Source organism: Rhipicephalus microplus, chromosome 1, assembly GCF_043290135.1.
Source record: "Rhipicephalus microplus isolate Deutch F79 chromosome 1, USDA_Rmic, whole genome shotgun sequence".
NCBI lineage: Eukaryota > Metazoa > Arthropoda > Arachnida > Ixodida > Ixodidae > Rhipicephalus > Rhipicephalus microplus.
In genome coordinates, this window is record NC_134700.1 from 201476066 (window position 1) to 201496118 (window position 20053).

The following is a 20053-nucleotide window of genomic DNA, read 5'->3' on the forward strand; positions in this document are numbered from 1 at the left end:
TTTGTTTCTTCTTAGTTTTTTTCTTTCTTTCTCCCTCTTGTTATTTTCTCTCGCCTCTATGCGTTACGTCTTTTTTGTCTCTGTTTGTTTCTATTTCTCTTCGTCTCTGTTCTTCTCTTTAATTTTTTATCTTTCGTTCCTATCTCTGCCTCGCTCTCTCTCTATCATTCGCTTGCTTCCTTTTTCTAAGGTCGTTCTTGTTCATTTTTTCTTTACTTTCTTTTTTACTTCTCATTTCTTATGCAATTCTTTCTCTGTGCTTCTGCCTTTCTGATTCTTTATAAGCTATTCTTTACTCTCACTCTTTTTTCCTTTTCTCATTTGCGCCTTCGCTTCCCTTTTATAACCATCCCTATACGACACTATTCGAGGTTATGTCAGCGTGCCTCGAGAGCCAAGTCCAGAAAATAAAATAAAAACAAAGCTGGATAGACGTGTGATATATACGGTGGCCATTCGGTTGCGGGCATATTGATTTGATTGATTTATGGGGTTCAACGTCCTAAAACCACGATATGATTATGAGAGACGCCGTAGTGGAGGGCTCCGGTAAATTCGACCACCTGGGGCTCTTTAACGTGCACCCAAATCTGAGCACACGGGCTCGTGGGCATACGCGGATTCGAATTGCGCCACCTCACGTTAAATTGATTATCAGAACTTTCTCTTTCTTTGCGCATTTCTTTCTGCTTCCAGTTTTCTTTTTTTCTTTTTTTTTTTGGCCCTCAGCTTTACCTACACATCTCTCCTTCGCTTTGTGCTTCCCGCTTGCTAGACGCCGGACGAATCGGCGCAGCTATCCTGGGAGCAAAGTTAGAATAAAAAAGAACAGCACGAAGAGAACTTGTGCTGGTTCACTATGATAATAATTTTTTTTTGACTTGCCACGTTTTATAGTGAGCTAAAACACTTTCTCTGCTGAAAGACAAACGAAAGATTGCAAGCACATGCGAATAAATTATACCGTGTTTGATCACCCGGCTTGCGACACTGTTCGGGACAGATGACTATCGCATGTGCTTTGCCCGTGACAATCGCATCTTTCTCAGAGGATCAAGCGCCGGTGTTTAAAGTAGACAGTCGTTTCTTTCGTAAAACTGCGCCTAGCATTCTTATGTGAAATTAATTTGTTTACCGCAATTTGGTTCATGTCGAAAGGCCATTTTCGTGGCCGGATCCAACTGTATAAAACGCAAAAAATATATAGAAAAACATATTCAGTGTTTCAGTCAGCTCAAGTAGGCTACCGTATCCCACCTGTCTCCCTGGTGCCCTTTGGATGGCGCGAGTTTTCACTGTGACTGCTTTAAATAAACTGAGAATTGCTGCATGTGTGAAGTGTACCAAAGCTACGCAGAAGTCTTAGTATAGTTCAATGGCAAGTCACGGCAGAAAGGCTTATTTATCCATCTGGGAAACTGGGACAAAAAAAGTTTAGCAGTAGCACGTCGTTGACATCATTCTTGTGGTTCGTCAATTCAGCGTTGGAGTTTCTGCCAACTTTCGCCAAATCTTCAAGCAAACTACATGCACGCTACGGCAATAAAAACTTTAAAAACGTGGTATGTATGTCATACTTGAGTGATTCTTGTGATAGTTCTTGATCACTAATTATTGTCAGCTTCGCCTACGTTGCGCAAGATTTGTGTGAACTCTTAGGTCTAACATAAGAGTCAACTGATGCTAACATGTTTCCGAAACAACAAGTAGCTTTCCTTGCGGTTACTGCTTGCTGTGAAACACAAAGGGCAACCGAGGCATTTCACGCGTTAGAAAGTTATGGATCCAAAAGTATGCCAGGCATAAAACAGAATAACGGTCGCTTTCTGCTGCCGAAATTCAATTTCTATCAAAGCAGAATTTGTGTGTAACACGAAATGCTCAGAGGTTTTGCTTTTTATGTTACAGTGTCGTCACCGGGGAATCTGAAACGGACATGATTCGAGACTCTTTACTTAAAGGCGGCGAATAAAGAAAAAAGGTCAAATCGGTGTTTTTTGAAGCCCGGCAAGGAAAATGGCAGCCCTTACACACACAACACGAATGTGAGGATGAACAGACGACTGGTAATATGAAGGAACGCTGCCAGAGGGCCTGGGCTGCGCTATTATGGCAGCATCATCGACTGACAGCGTTAGTACTCAACACAATTTCCAGAATCGTACCTGCATATTGCTCAATGCCGAGAACATCACAGGGATCGTCGATGACGAAGGGCTCGAAGGTGACATCATGGGCCCCCGTTACCACAAGCGCGTCCGCATAGCCATCATAATCATCATGATCGTCACATCCGTCATCGGCAACAGCGTCGTCTGCTGGAAGCTCGTCGTGCAGCGACGCCATCGGCGAATCTCAAAAGCGCGAGTGCTGTTCCTGAACTTGGCTATAGCGGACCTTCTCGTTGCTTGCGTCACGATGATCTCGCAGGTGGTGTGGGAGGTGATGGGCCGACTGTGGATTGCGGGCGATTTATTCTGCCGCTTCTTCAAGTTCCTGCAGACGTTCGCACTAGTCTCCTCGACCTACATGCTGGTTACGATCGCGGTAGACAGGCACATCGCCGTTACGACACCACTGGCTCCCAGTCCTGACCCGTGGAAGCTGGCGGCTATCACGTGGGTAGCTTCGTGCATACCGTCGCTGCCGAATGTCTACGTGTTCCACACCGTCGAAGTGCTGCCTGGACAGTGTTTCTGCGCGTCCATCTTCTACGAGCGTGGCACACCGCTCTACTACCGCCAGATATACATGGCATTCGTGTTCATCATGGTGTTTATCGCACCTCTTGTGCTTTTGCTGACACTTTACGCGGGAATACTGTGGGCCATCTGGAAGCACAGCTCGGCCAGCGGAAAAGTGGGGCAGCAGACTGCTTCTACGTTGCCCCGAGCTAAGGTGAGTGACCTAACTTGAGCAATACGTTTCTATGCATGAGAAGCTTAAAATAAAACCAGGACATCATAATGCAGAGAGACATTAAAATGTGGAAATAGATTTACTGGCGGGTGAAATATGAATAAAGTCCTGAATAGAACTACTGCATCTTATTTCAGACGTCAACTGCATTCTACGGTAAGTGTTTGTAGCTTACTCTTCAAATGGACTCACTTGGTGTATCTTGACATACTTACTCATTAATCTAGTCACTGAGACTCAGGCTGACCCTGGAGTCATAGCTTCACTTGGGTTCCAAATCTCATGCGGGTCGAATGCGTATATATGTCCAAGATGGCTTCTTTGGAGACGCCGGTGCAATTCGCTTCACCGCAGTCTCATTTCATGTACAAGGCCCCTGCGCATGCAGGTACGTTCGCAGTTATCCCGTGTTTAGGCTTAAGGCTAGAGGGTTGTGGAATGTAAGGATGCTGCAAAAGCTGAGTAATTACACTGTGTCGGAAGCACCCGAGCACTTTTAGCGTACATCGAGTTGACAGAATTGATAATGCAATCCCGTAGTTATCATCGCGCCGCAATCGTGAAGAAATCAACATTTTCCCACACACTAGACATAGGTGGTATTTGAGAACTACGGCCTTCAATGTCAGAGTTGCCGTTGTGTTGAATTGAAATGTAGCCTGAACTCAGGCCAAAAGTAGCCAAAGTAGCCATGTCATTGAATTCTATCGCGAAAGTATAGCCACGGCCGCTGAATGAAAACACCTGTGCGCTTTGATCCAGCGGCTTTGGTATAGCCAAGTCGAAGAGAAGTGATAATATGAGTACAGCTTTTGTTATTTTTCACCAAATAATGCCATTAGAAATAAGGAAGACAATGAAAATTGAAAAAAAAAACATTTTCCTCTTTCTTGGACTTAGAGCAACAAGTAGGTTGCAAATAAAACAAGAAATTGCAGTGAATTCAGTGTGCCATGCATGCAGTTTAGTAGAATATATACATATTTTGCCAGTTACAGACTGAAATTGTTACATTCCCGTCAATGAGTCATCACGAACATTACACATTGACGCAGTTGTTATTTGAAGCCGGAGATTGAATATGATGAGTAGAGTTCATGTGATACCGGTTGAGCTTCCACTGGTCATATCTGGTTCAGATCAACAGTATATAGCTCAATTTCGTTGCGGATTTCTGTTTTCGTCAAATTCATGCGCGAACACGTGCCATGCATCGAATTTTGAAACTTACGCTTAGAATCTGAATAGGTGGCGGGCGGCATAAGTAGAGATCTAGTGGCATGCGTTCCAGCATGTTTGTAAGCACGCCACTTCGCATTTGCAGGTTCGCCGTGCATTTTGCTGGAGTGGCTCAATTCGCAACATCCTGCTGGTGGGGAAGGACGCGCGCGCATGGGCTGATACGGAAGAACAGGCTGGAAGTAGTCTGTTTTGTCTGCAGGTATCACGAACAATGACTACCTATGGCGACAGAGCGGAAGTAGCCAGATGGTAGTCATGAAGCCATCCTTCAATCTATATATAGCCAGACGGGGTCACAAAGTAGCCATCTTGGCGCTAAGCATAGTCACAAACGGCAACTATATATGTTCTGTACATATTCTCCCCTTGTCGTCGAATGCTCATCTATCCGCACACTACGATATCCGCATGCCCGGGTGCATATCGATCGATCGATAGCCGTGACGCACATGACCGAAAAAAGTTTGACATACGAAGTAAGACCGTAGGCAGGTGACTTCCATTGGCAAGAAGTTCTGAACTAATTTTGTTATGAATACATTCGGTCACGATCGCAAATGGTGAAGTCTCGCTCTGTCGAAGAAGTGAAATGGGTGTCCCGCTGCGTCAATGATATGCGCCACAAGGAAATGCTGAGACGAGCTGCGAGTTTTCTCCGCATATATGTTTTTGTTTATATTCCCGCCAAGGCCACCGATCAGGTGCTTTCGACAGCTCCAATCTGTACACCCCTCCGCGGGAACGCTGGTGACTTTACGCACATCCAACAGCTAGATCTCCTGAGTCATCAACTGTGATGCCACGCGAAATTTCTGTTTATTTACGCAAAGTGTGCAACAGTGATGGAGGACGTTGCTGGGCGGGAGATTGAGGGGCGCTGGTTGGAGCGAGGAACGTCGAGTCGATGCGCCATATTTGCTGACGTTCGTGTGTAGCTGGGCCTTACACAGTGGCGTTTTTTTTTTATCGTAATATGGCTTACCATTGATCGCTGATGGTGCGCCACGTGCAATAGAGCCGTTTGAATATTTTTGTCTGTAGATATTTCTTTATACGTACATTCGAAGTGCCGTTTTCCTATTTACAACTGCAACTCGATAGCTCCCATGAAGTGCGCCACAACTCCCACGCATTTGAGGCTTTTTGTTTGTGGCTTTTATTCAGCAGAGTTCGAGCGAAGCATTTTTGGAAATGCTCATCAATATCGCAGTTACAGCTGCGCAGACGCAGTTTAAAAGTGTATTTGTTTAGCGGCACACGTCTTTTATTTTTTGTTTAAGGGCTTATTACTCTAAAAATATATGCATTTATTATGCGATGACTAAGTACAAGAGACACGCGTGGTAAAATTAGCCTTATCTTACGTTCTGCTTTGCTCTGAGGGAATGATGAACGAAACAGCTCGAGGAAATTGAAAACAATGAGAGATGTTGCATATATTAGCAATTATTGCAGAGCTCGTAACAATTATCAGTAATTACATCACTTGGCTGCCGCACGTAACAACACTAGCTAGCGTTACCCTCCATTTAGCTAACGTTACCAGAAAACATTCATCGATATAGCCAACACTAGCTATCTTATTTCTGGTTCAGCCACTAGGGATGTTTATATCATTGAGTGATTACTAGAATAATCAATGAAAAGCCACCCGCGAAACAATTAGTTCTTACGAATGTCTGACTTTCAATCAATCGACCTAATCGATTAAAGCATTACCGAAAATCGATTTGCCCAGATTGAAAATAGCAGTGGCGTAAATGATGGAGGGAATAAGGGTGGCAGAGTGCCACTGTGTTCAAGTTGGGGGAGGGGGACACCTCATGCAATTGTCCCCCTTCGAGATTTATCTTCGAATGTCCATTTCAATGGAAACAATGACAACGCACATTTCGTAAAACCAACTCTGAAACCTGCAGCACTTTAATTGGACATAGACGAAGTATATTTCGAGTTGGTGGACATGATGGCAATGCCTTTATGCGCTAGCACAACAAGTGCTACTATTGTTATTGCATGCTTTAACCCGGATGATGCAGCTTCAAAAATGCGAGCGCCTACTTACGAGTTGCAATCAGAAACTAACTTCGCCCTGCGATGTCGCTTATACACTGTTTGATACTCAGTGTTATTTCTTCTGAGCAGATGCCGATATTCAAGCTCGGAACTATATTATTATTATTATTATTATTATTATTATTATTATTATTATTATTATTATTATTATTATTATTATTATTATTATTATTATTATTATTATTATTATTATTATTATTATTATTATTGCAATGTATGTTTTAATTTTATATGATTAAAACTAACACACGTATAAAAACAAAATGGCCACCATTGCAAGATGTATGCCCTCCATTGTTGTCTTTACGGATTTACGCCACTGGAAAAGGGTGATGCAAAAATTCTGAAATCGCACTACAATTCTGAGCAAGAGCCATCTGTGATGTTGCAGTGAGTGTGCAGCGGGCGAGTGAAAGCGACACTTGAGCGTTGAGTGCTTTTTTTTCTGCTTCTTCTTCAAGTCAGGATCTCCTTTTTATTCCACTCACCTTGGCATGCATTGCATGATGCAGTCGGCCACGGAGCGCTAACTCTTTTTACCTGCGTGCGCTCCTTGAAGCTGTTGTTTCGCATTTTCTTAGTAAAAGCGTGGAGTAGTTCTTAATTGATTAGTGCTTAATGGACAGTACTGCAGTACAGCTTTGCCTGCAGGATGGGAGGGTAGGCTGGGCCGGCGCTTCTCTAGAGCCATAGCTCCCATGCGGAAGGTAGAAACCCACAAAACACCGGGTTTCTCGAATCTGACCTTGAGGTCCGCCAAGATTGTGGCAGCGCCTCTGTGGTGCCTCAGAGCCACAGACCGCTAGACGAACACACAGCCCGCTAGATGTCGCAGAGTTGTCGCTGATGATAGGGAGCATTCATGTGCGCACCCCCTCCGTACTTATGAGTTCGCGCCGATCTTTCTCCAGCCTATCGGCGCACTCATCACGCGCTTCGTATCAAACGCGTAGCCTATTAACGCAACGCCAGCCAAAATTCTTCGATGAAATGGCAGTCGCGTGGAATGAAAATTGTGTCCAGAAGCGCGTGTACGCACGCACGAACGACGTCCTGCGGCGCGTTAGGCATGATGCGCCTCAAAGGCCGAGGCTTATTGACAGTATCCCGTAGTTCTACAGCGCAAAGCCGAAGCACATTGTCCCTAAAGCTGCTAGTCTATCTACGTGTACTATTCCAGTCTGCTGCTTTCGCGTTAATTCCTTCGCCAGTCTGGTGAAGCTGCAGAACATTTGTTCGATTGTGCTGCGTGATATCCCCTACAAAAGTCAACTCGCCGTAATTGCACTGGTATAACACGCATGCAGACAAGTCGCGTGAATGCTTTGACAGTTGCAGGCGTACAGTCAAGTCGTTAAATATCGCACCAATCCCGGGCCGCTGGATTCATTGCAAGTTTGAATGGTTTACTTTTTGACAGCAGGGTATACGCGTGTATGCACGGTCCACAATTTAATTAGGTACTATAGTTACTCTACCGAGGCCATTAGTTACTGCAGTTGTACAGGGTTACATATATATAAACTGCACAGAAGCAGCTCATTGAGCTGATACACAACGTCCTTGTACATAGGGTTTGAGGTCCGTGTACTTAGATTTAGGTGCGCAATAAAGAACCCCAGGCGCACATGGTCGAAATTTGCAGAGTCCTCCCCTACGTCATCTCTAATACTCGTATAGTGGTACTGTGAATTCGAAACGCCGGCAATTGTTAAGAGTAAATATACTTATGGTTACACTATATCACCAAAAGTCACAAACATGTACGTTTCTTACTTTAGGGATACGGTTTGAACGTGTGCTTTATTCCACGCATATAGTTTGCAAAATAGCCAAGTGCATGCAAAGTACGCCTCTATAAGCCATCTTAATCCGATGGTGAGAACAGCTTCTAAAGGTGCAGGTTAGATAAACTTGAGTTCCCCAACCAAAAAGGGGTAGGGATTCTAACGAAGCAACAGACAGCCTACAATTACGCACATTGTGGTTTGAGGGCTTCTTGTGATCATTTCAATTGAGGTATGGGATCTTCCACGTACTAAATGAAAATAATACAGTTTGCAAATTGAAAAAATATTGCACATGTGTGCCTTATATCTACCATTCCACTGCACACATTTATATGCACGTTATAGTAAACTAGAACAGCGGAGGGCTCGAAACGATCTCAGAAAAATTAAACCCATACCACACTCTACCCAAATAGAGTCAAATCTTTTGTGGCGCTTTTATTTGGTAGCCTGCAAGGTGTCGTCGCTTAAGAGCTTCTCGCAGCTCCACCCAAGTGGCACACTGGTAGAATACCCGCTTCCGTGGGCTGGAATCGCAGCTATACATTGTGGGTTTTTATTATCAAAATATTTTTAAATTTTGTAGTTTTAGTGTTCTTTTTTTATTTTCTAAAAAGAGCTTTAGTTGCTGCCATTCGGTGAGCAAATTTATTTATGACCCGACTCACATCGACTCAGATCGAACAAGCGAATCTCAGTTTGAGTGAGTACGGATCAGTACCTAATGCTTCAGTGAGTCAGACTCCAAGTGAGTCCAGTTGAGAAAAAATTTGTTGAGTCTGAGTGAGACCTAAGAAGAAAACAGTGTTTTGAGTGAGGCTAAGTGAGCTACACATTTTTACCGACCTATACGCTCTTATCTGCTCAAATTCAGCGTTCTACCAGTCCTACGTCGGCTCATGTTTATATTTACGTCTGCACACACATACATCAATGCTATAGCGTCCATACATCAGATCAATATTTATACATGTGAAGCATCAGTTACGAGGGGAGGGTGAGGGTGTCTCGAACTTCGCACGATATCTCTTTGAAAGAAAGTTTTTCATAAAAATATCCTCACTCAAAGAGAATCATTACCCCGCCATGGTGGTCTAGTGGCTAAAGTACTCGGCTGCTGACCCACAGGTCGCAGGATCGAATCCCAGCTGCGGCGGCTGCATTTCCGATGGAGGCGGAAATGTTGTGGGCCCGTGTGCACAGATTTGGGTGCACGTTGAAGAACCCCAGGTGGTCAAAAATTCCGGAGCCCTCCACTACGGCGTCCCTCATAATCATATAGTAGTTTTGAGACGGTAAACCCACATATCAATCAATCAAAACATCAATTAGAATCACTAACTTGTACATGAAAGTACAAGAATAAAAGGCGCAATGCAGAGCACCTTCATGTGAGATACTGGTTATAAATGGCACTGAAACAAGCACGCGAACACACTCATGAGTCCACTCACTCAGACTCAGTTCAAGTAGTGAGTCTGAGTCCGAGCGAGTCCGAGTGATTCATACTTTCGTGAGTCCAAGTGTGTCCGATTCAGGAACATCTTAGTGAGTCGTAGTCCGAGTGAGTCCGCTTCAGGAGAGTTTTGATCCGAGTGAGCCCGGAAGCTCAAATATATTAATGGGTGAGTGTGAGGGAGCTTCACAGTTTTTACCGACCCATGGGTGACACGAACAAAAACAGATCGAAGAGCAACGCATACGCATAAAATGATTGCACCATGAAAAAAAAAGTCTCCACTGCATCTGGTACCGAATCTCCAAGGAGCTAACGCCACGTCTGAATCGGGCAATTCATTGTTCCTAACGGCCATGACAAGTGGTCCCTTTGAAAGGGCATGTCATTATGACCTGACAGCTGAAGTATCGAACGGTGTCGTCTTGTTTAATGTGGCAGAAGCCTGAATTAATTTATACTTTTGAAAGTCTGCGAACTGCATCAGTGATGCAAGCTTTTAATGTGTATAAGTTACTGTTTCATGATGTCGGCTGTCGTGCCTCCTATGGCACTGTAACGGAAACCAGAGAGTAGTAGGAAGGGCAAATGTTCGACCTTGAAGATTTGGCACGCCCAAGCTGAATGGTGGTGATCTGATTTGTAACAGCGTGTCATACTGGCATCGAAAAATTCATAGGGAGCTCGTGAGGCGTTTATAGACTCATCTTCACTCCTCTTGTTTGAGACTATTTTCCTTTTTTTCCGAAGCACCCGGTAGACAACAGCAGATATTCTTTTGCTAACCTCCTCGCTTTCAAATAATCTCTCGCTCTCTCACTCTGCGGACCAGCGTCTTGCTAATTCTCACCTTGCATTCTTCATGCAGGTCAAGACGCTCAAGCTGACGGCGGTGGTGTTCGGTGCTTTCCTGGTGACCAACGTGCCATACATGGTCCAGGAGGTCATCCTCGCTCTGGGACAACCCGGAATCCTAGATGCCAACCTGGTGGCTTTGTTCGGCGTCATCTCGGCCTCCAACAGTGCCATCAACCCGTACATATTTCTTTATTTCGAAAAGAGGCAGCTTCGGGACTCACGCGGTTTCGTGGGCTCAATCCTCAAGGCTCTGCCCTGCTTCAGTCGCAGGGGCACGTTGAGGCGCCATGGTGGCAGCCAACAGATGGTCAACCTGACCCTCAACTACTCGAGCAGACACTCAAGGACAGTAACGATGGTTAATTATGACTCTGCCTCGTGTACCGAGAAAACTCTGTCCAGGTAGGACACCATGGTTGATCAAGAGCAGTGTGCAGCTGGAACGTAGTCTCCTAAACACTCACTGCTAACATCAAGATCTGGCAGTTGTATTTTGCTGTGATGTCCTTAACGTTGGTCCGGATGAATATGTTTTACTTGAGTGGAGAGAGTAACCTCCGTCACACGAAAAGTCAACCAGACCACAGGCTATGACACTCAAACTACTTCCGGTTGGGGTGTACCCTAACGCCGCACCATGACACATGATTTATCAAGAGATGCAGCCAAATAATGCATCCACGCATTTATCAAACTCAAAGCATATTATCTTGTGATGCCACACGTTACGCTGTGGTCAAGGCATCTCGCCGTCCATCTGGAAGCTGGCAATAATTATCCAGGTCTGGAAGAAAAACTATGGGCAGTCCAATGGGTCCATCCTTCAGTAGAAAGGCTTGACATCTATGTTCCAATGTTGGATCGGTCCACTCGTGCTCAAACGCGTTCCGAAGACCCTCAATAAAGACTGTTTATTTGTCCTAACGTCTATTCTAAACTTTGGCAGCCAGTAGCGCCTCCCATACCCATCCCATGACAATGTATCAGTCGAAACAGCTCTTACACATCTGAATCAAAAAGAAATTAGCTCAGAAACTTATGACGTGTATTTGTGAGTCCGGTGGTCATTCGTGCATCATCGAACATAGCTCGAAATTGATGATGAAAATAACCGCTATGTCAAGCAGGGACTACGAATAAATATACGTACTATAAAAAAGGTGATATTCAGGGCTATATGTCTGGTTTTACTCGCCGAAGTAAAATACCTTCTTCATACACAAGTACTATCTATGAATAACTTGGAGGACACATAGGCTTCACCTCAAAGGGTAGGTTGCGTTGGTGTAATCGCACACCCGCACATCGCTACTCTTCTCTGCTAGCCTGACTTCGGTTCTCAGTGCATGTCTGAGCTGTGTCGAAAGGAAACAAACGACTTCAAGACAGACCAAAAGTGGAAAGCACGAAGAGGCAGCCACTCATTCTACATGCCTGATCATTTATGGGCGGCTATCAAAGAGGTAACTACAAGATCTTTTGGCAAAAGCAGTTGTCAGGAACCATCATGCATGCCAGTTTCATGAAGTGTGTATATCTAAAGATTTTTCAAAAGGACGTTCTATTTTATTTTTAATTATAACTCTAATCCATCAGGCACGAAAATTATCGACTAAGCTGGCCCCGCAACACTCACTATACGCCGCTGAATTCAGACTTTGCAAGACTACGGGCAACTGTGGCACAATAGAATGCACCCTCCAAATAAGAATGAAAACGGTCTAAAAACACCCCCAGAGCATCCGCATCAGATGTCCAGCTATTTAAAATATTAACTTATTCTCATTCGTCCTAAAGACTCTTCGTCTCCGGCTGAATCAATATACTTGCATGATCAACTCATTCATCAGGTAAACCACATCAGAGTTGTAGGCTTCCACACTTCCAATAACAGTCCCAATCACACAGGCGCAGGTGCAACATGGAGGTTGGTGCAAAATACATCCATCCTCGTTAGGGGTATTTCTACTTCACACGGGGGCATGAATGAAGCCGACACGCGCCGACGCCTTATCCAAGCATGCTGTCTTTTTAGAATGACTTATTATTCCCTCCCTCATCTCCCCCTTTCATCTCGTGAGAGAGATCAGGTCGATCCGCTCATCCACATGGTATATGAAACTGCTATTCGCTTTCCTAAAAGTACAGCTACGAGCAAACTACCGAAGTTACGTGTGCATAACACGATCAATTAATTAGTTTAAGCACACCTCATAAGCCATTATACCTGCCTTTACCAGTCCGAACCAGAAAGGCAGCTCCTTCAGCGCCTCAATATTGTCCTCATGAGGATTGTACCACCCCCACAAAATTTATCGCCCGTATGCATTAACATCTGTCTATACACACCATCATTACAGAAAGGCATTCATATAACCCATATTAACGACCTTAGAGCAGCCAAAGCTCGATCGCTTTATAAGCGCTACGCATCTTCTATCCCGGTCGCTTATGTATACACCGTGGACTATTCCCACCGTCAGACCTTTGCAGTGGCAATATCAGTATCAGATAATGCCCACAAGATGCTTTGTTTCGCCACTTTTCACCAAGTGTTTCAGCCAATTGAGGCAGAAGAAGAGGCTGATATTGCTTCAGCAGTAGCTAAGAGAAGGTCAACAAGAACAAGCTCATGCTCAAGTGAAGTATGCACTCTCAGACTCAAAACTGCCACGCGTAATTTTCTTACAGTGTTTCATTCATGCACCAGTCAACCATATCGTATACACTTTGTCTGTCCTCCTAAATGATTAATCACTGTTTTGTAGGCCCCGCGCATTTTGGACATCCCAGGAATACAGCCGTCCATGCACAAACCCGAGCACTTGTCCACTAGAAAGTAGATGGTCTGCCTTTTTTTCACAACGCGTAGGATGCCTAATTACCTACCATGAAATTATTTATTTATTTATTGAAAATACCTTACAGGCCAGAAGGCATTGAGTAAGGGGGGTTACAGTGAAGAATCGCATGTAAATTTCAAAATAAAAACGGTACAATGTCGGTTAGTAATAAAAAAAAATTAACAAAGCAATAAGTCAGCAATACGTAAACATGGCGATGAAGTATATAAGAACACTCCGTAACATAAAAACGCTCGGAAAAGAAGTAAAAGAACGTCAAGATGAAATATTAAGGAAATGCGTCTGAACTTTTTGCCGAAACGTGTTGGGGTTGCTATCAGAGGCTATCAGAGGCATCAAATTACCTTATATTATAGCGATTTTCTCAAGAACTACACGCCAGCACACCAATATTTGTCTCAGGCAGAGAAACTCGTTTGGCGCCTACTACAATGGGCACATTGGCATCCCGCTTGATCAGTTCACAATAGCACCTGCCATGGGTACACCTGACCCCCCTTGTCGTCGCTGCTCGAGCCCACGAGCCAATGTAAATCATATTTTTACGTCGACTGTGAACGTAACAATATATTTGAAAATGCCATATACCAGCCAAATGCCCACTTTGTGGGGGCTAAGCGACACGAGCTATGGCAGGTTACTCTGCACAGCCCACGACAGGAATGCCTACTCTGGATCGCATACTGGGCCGAGGGGATCGCTGAAGCACAAGGACTTTCGGCCACCAAGAATGGCCTGGTGGTCCATCATCTGCCTTGACCCCATTCCTCCATCGTCTGATCCATTCTTGGTCTCGATGAAGTTGTATAATTCTCACATAACATGCGTCACGATACGTAAATCAAAGCCCAGCCGTAGCGGCTGAGCAAAAAAGCTACGAAATAGCACATGAACAGCAAAAACACCATAGCTACTGGAACACCATGGGTGATCACTTCGCCAAATGCCAGAGCTGCCACTCCAGTGTGTAATATTATTGTGTTATGAAGAATGTATGGGCAGGTTTCTAATACCTCTTCATGCGGGTAAAATGATGGCGTTAGGAATATCGTACGCTATGGGTTTAAGCGATGGTTTCAAAGATGGTTCAACGTGAAGGGCGTCAATGGTATTCATGCTCGATTGTTTCTATCTTTGCCCTCCTTGTACTAAGTTTAATGGAGAGAATGTAGCGATTTCGAGACTAAAAGAGACTTGTCTCACCGATCGCGTCATGGCAAAGAAATAGAGTGTCACGTGTGAAAATATAAACCTCGACATGAGAAACGTTATTGGATGTATAAGTGCCCAATTTTACAACACAAAATGATACTTTTTAAGTGTACAAATTGAATATCTGAGTGGCTTCAGCGCAAAACAATTGGAGTGGCAATGTTTAAGAGATCAGTTGCCACACCAAATCAAAATGCACTGAGCTCAATACGCAAGGAAATAAAAAAATACATACGCTTGCTGCAACAAGTTCTTGCAGGTGCACGTATGAAGTATCTAACTTTTTAACTGGTGTCCCAGATGAATGGAACCTGTGTTGCGATACATCTGCTGTTGGGACATTGTATGAACGTTGCCCTCGTGTTAATGCTACAGTGCTTCTGGCCACGAACGTAAAACAAACAGTAATATATATATATATATATATATATATATATATATATATATATATATATATATATATATATATATATATATATATATATATATATATATATATATATATATATATATATATATATATATATATATAGACAGTAGTGGGAGCATTCCCACTACTGTCTGATCGTACCGGCTTAAAGGCGGTACGCACCGATGATCTCACCAGAGAAGGATTGGCCACCCTGGTGCAGTATCTGGCCACCCCCTCCCGTAGGCATTCGTCAATTAACTCACGGCCCTCAGTCCCCACCAGCTGCGGAGCAACTGACCACGGCGGCGGTCAGATCTGCAAAGCAGCAGAGGGTGCTAGGAATCTCTGGATACGGACAGGCCACCATTGGAACTTGAACTTAGCAACGTTTAACGTTAGAACGTTATCTAGTGAGGGAAGCCTAGCTGTATTATTCGAGGAGCTAGAAGGCATTAAATGGGATATAATAGGGCTGTTTGGTTAAAATTTCTTGCCGCTTACACTAAGAATTCAGGGTGTAAAAGTCACGCAAACGAGTCAAGTTGTCACCTTTGCTGTTACATAAGACTTTGTAGCCCTTGGTATTAATATCTTGTGTATTTGATTTGTATATGGGATATAATAGGGCTCAGTGAGGTTAGGAGGACAGATGAGGCCTATACTGTGCTACAGAATGGGCACGTCATTTGCTATCGGGGCTTGGCAGACAGAAGAAAACTGGGAGTAGGGTTCCTAATTCACAGAAACATAGCTGGCAACGTAGAGGATTACTATAGCATTAATGAAAGGGTGGTAGGCATTGTAATTAAACTGAATAAAAGATACAAAATGACGGTAGTACAGGCTTACGCGCCTACATCCAGCCATGATGACGCTTCAGTTGAAAGCTTCTATGAAGACGTAGAATCGGCAATGAGTAAGGTGAAAACACAGTATACTATAGTAATGGGCGACTTTAATGCAAAGATAGGGAAGAAGCAGGCTGGAGACCAGGAAGTAGGAGATTATGGCATCGGCACTAGAAACGCCAGAGGAGAGCTACTAGTAGAATTCGCAGAACGCAATAATTTGCGTATTTTGAATACCTTCTACCGAAAACGAGAAAACCGCAAGTGGACATGGAGGAGCCCTAATGGCGTAAATAAGAACGAAATAGACTTTTAATGACTGCACACCCAGGAGTCGTGCAGGATGTGGAAGTGGTTGGCAAGGTAAGATGCAGTGACCATAGAATGGTACGGGCTCGAATCCGCCTAGACTTGAAGAAGGAACGACAGAAACTGATACGCAAGAAGCCAATCAATGAGCTAGCACTGAGAGGGAAAGTACAGGAATTCAGAGTGTCACTGCAGAACAAGTACTCTGCTCTTAGCGAGGAAACCAACCTTAGCGTAGATACAATGAATGATAATCTGACTAGTATCATCACGGAGTGTGCAGTGGAAGTTGGAGGCAGGGTAGCTAGACAGGACACCGGCAAGCTTTCCCAGGAAACGAAGAACCTAATTAAGAAGCGTCAAATCATGAAAGTGTCAAGTACAACAGACAAAATAGAACTGGCAGAGCTTTCGAAGTTGATTAATAGACGTAAAGTATGCGATGTAAGAAGGTATAACATGGAGAGAATTGAGCACGCTCTGAAAAACGGAGGAAGCGTCAAAGCAGTGAAGAGGAAACTTGGGATAGGCAAAAGGTGGATGTATGCACTAAGGGACAAAGAAGGCAAAATAACTACCAATATGGATAGGATAGTTAAAATAGCGGAGGAGTTTTACAGAAATCTGTACAGTAGCCGAGACAACCACGACATTATTACTATAAGAACTAGCAGTAACCCAGACGACACCCCACCGGTAATGATAGAAGAAGTCAGAAAAGCTTTGGAGAGCATGCACAGAGGCAAAGGTGCTGGTGAGGATCGGGTAACATCAGATCTGCTGAAAGATGGAGGACAGATTGTGTTAGAAAAACTAGCCACTCTATTTACGAGGTGTCTCCTGACGGGAAAAGTACCAGAGTCTTGGAAGAACGCTAACATCATCTTAATACATAAGAAAGGAGATGACAAGGACTTGAAGAATTACAGGCCGATCAGCTTGCTCTCTGTAGTATACAAGCTATTTACAAAGGTAATTGCTAGCAGAGTAAAGAAAACATTAGAATTCGATCAACCAAAGGAACAAGCAGGATTTAGAACAGGCTACTCAACAATTGACCACATTCATACTATCAATCAGGTAATAGAGAAATGCTCAGAGTATAACCAACCACTATACATAGCCTTCATAGATTACGAGAAGGCATTTGATTCAGTAGAAATATCAGCCGTCATGCAGACACTGCGGAATCTGGGCGTAGATGAAATATATATAAACATTCTTGACGAAATCTACAGGGGATCAACTGCTACCATAGTGCTTCATAAAGAAAGCAACAGAATACCAATAAAGAAGGGTGTAAGGCAGGGGGACACAATCTCCCCAATGCTATTCACTGCGTGCTTACAGGACGTTTTCAGAAGCCTAGAATGGGAACAGTTAGGGATAAGAGTTAATGGAGAGTACCTCAGTAACCTGCGCTTCGCCGATGACATTGCATTGCTGAGTAACTCAGGGGACGAATTGCAACTCATGATTACGGAGTTAAACAAGGAGAGCAGAAAGGTGGGTCTTAAAGTTAATCTGCAGAAAACGAAAGTAATGTACAACAGCCTCGGAAAGCAGCAGCGCTTTGCCATAGGTAATAGTGCACTTGAAGTTGTAAAAGACTATGTCTACTTAGGGCAGGTAATAACCGCAGAGCCTAACCACGAGATTGAAGTAACTAGAAGAATAAGAATGGGGTGAAGCACATTCGGCAGGCACTCTCAAATTATGACAAGTAGATTGCCACTGTCCCTCAAGAGGAAGGTATATAACAGCTGTATCTTGCCGGTACTTAGCTACGGAGCAGAAACCTGGAGACTCACAAAGAGGGTTCAACTTAAATTGAGGACGACGCAGTGAGCAATGGAAAGAAAAATGGTAGGTGTAACCTTAAGAGACAAGAAGAGAGCAGAGTGGATTAGGGGACAAACGGGAGTTAAGGATATCATAGCTGCAATAAAGAAGAGGAAAAGGACATGGGCCGGGCATGTAGCACGTAGACAGGATAACCGCTGGTCATTAAGGGTCACCAACTGGATTCCCAGAGAAGGGAAGCGGGGTAGGGGGAGACAGAAGGTTAGGTGGGCAGATGAGATTAAGAAGTTTGCGGGTATAAATTGGCAACAGCAAGCACAGGACCGGGTTAACTGGCGGAACATGGGAGAGGCCTTTGTCCTGCAGTGGACGTAGACAGGCTGGTGATGATATATATATATATATATATATATATATATATATATAATTGCAGGAAATAAATTCTTGGACGCCGGTAAATAGTATGAATAAAAAGAAGACACACGTCGAAAAACGGAAAGGTTTCTTTACGTTTCGGCCGTGGGACCGGCCTTCGTCAGAATAACCCTCACGAAGGCCGGTCCCACGGCCGAAACGTAAAGAAACCTTTCCGTTTTTCGACGTGTGTCTTCTTTTTATTCATATATATATATATATATATATATATATATATATATATATATACACCAATTCAAGTAATCTCTAGGAAGTGTTCACTTGATCTTGAATGACAAACATCACTGCGATTACCCTGCACAAACCAACTGAGTAGGCCTTTTACAAAGAGATTGTTGAAATGATGACTTCATTATGTTGAGGAAAACAGGTTCAAATGGTATGGCTACTGGATCTGCCCCACTTGAAAAATCAGGGCAACATTCAAGGCAGCTCATTTTTTGCGAAAAGCATCACAGCTTCCCCAGATTGTGTCATTCATCCGGAAAGGAGGCAGAACATGACTGTATGTTCACGAAGAGTGGCGGACATTCGGAATGGTAGGTATTGCTGTGCTAAAGCTGTTTATTGTGTTAGATTGTTGTATTTGGGAAAATGCAGACTTCCTTTGTTTCTTCTTTGTCACCTTACTCAAATGAATGCGTCTCTCATAATCACATGGTGGTTTTGGGACGTTAAACCCCACGTATCAATTAATCACTCAAATGAATTGATGAAGGAAAGAAGTGAAAGATTTAGGACTCGTTTTTTTTTGTTAGATACAATAATAATGAGAACTAACAAAGATGCCAAGGAAATTGCACAGAATGTTATTAGTAGTAGTTATAATAAATATTCATAATTTTAATAATGATATTTATCGTAAAGTTACTGCTAAAGTTATTAGATGTCAGAGGGTTTGCCTAACTCCGCGCAGAGTGCTCAGTATTTCCGGCTAACAGGGCAACTCGAGAGTTAAACCAATCATGACATCGTTTCAAGACTGATCGTTGGCCTAGTTGGTACTTGCTTAATGACCTATTTTGACCGCCAATATCAAAAACACAGAATAAAAGAACACAGATCGAAAAGCACAAGTGGCACTTCCAACAAAAGTAGACTAAGCGCAAACCCAGACTTAAGTAACAATATGCAGAGATGCTCAGTCTTCACACAGCCTTACGCTATTCAGCTATCGAACAATCTCTTTTTTGATACGTACGACGTGCCTGACGTGTCGCTGATACACCGTTCTCCTTTCTTTTTAATTCAATAGGCTTCCATCAACTCAACGCAGTTTCATTATACCTACATATTCCGAGAATCTTAAACTCTTTAAAACGTGGTACACACTTGCAGGCTTTGCAGCGCATAGGCGAACGCAAATTAAACCTAATGAAAAACGGCTTTGCGCATTCAGTTCCTTGGGGATGCAGAACTTCATTTCTGAATCCCATTTGTGGCTGTGCTTCCCATCAGGTTTAGTTCAGTACTCAAGTATAGAGGCCCGCATTTGCTAATATTTCATGGTGGGTTTTCAACCATGATATGTGGTGACACGGCAATTCAGTACAACACGTCAGAGAAGACAAGCGCCAAACTGTACCTCACAAAAAAAAACGGTTGTAACAAACTGTTTTTACATTAGTTCATGCAGTGTACAAATAAGCTTATCAGTCTTGGTGTAGCCGTTCTTGCAATTGCTACTCGTGCAAAAAATATGTTCTTAGCAACTGCGCTTTTCTTCGGATGACCAAAACATTAGGAATGTCCTTCAAACCACCGATTCTTTAACCCTTGCAAAAAAGTAACAAGAAAGAGCGTAATGAAGGCCACTGCGAAAAAGGCTG

The 20053-nt window shown here is 43.5% G+C and overlaps 1 protein-coding gene across 1 annotated transcript; it reads left to right on the forward strand.

Moving 5' to 3' along the window:
- Positions 1-1917: 1917 nt before the first annotated feature.
- Positions 1918-11265, forward strand: LOC119167292 (vasopressin V1a receptor-like). Its single transcript, XM_075872174.1, has 2 exons — positions 1918-2898; positions 10352-11265. Exons 1-2 carry the CDS (start codon positions 2110-2112, stop codon positions 10745-10747), a joined length of 1185 nt encoding a protein of 394 aa, XP_075728289.1. The 5' UTR covers positions 1918-2109; the 3' UTR covers positions 10748-11265.
- Positions 11266-20053: the final 8788 nt, after the last annotated feature.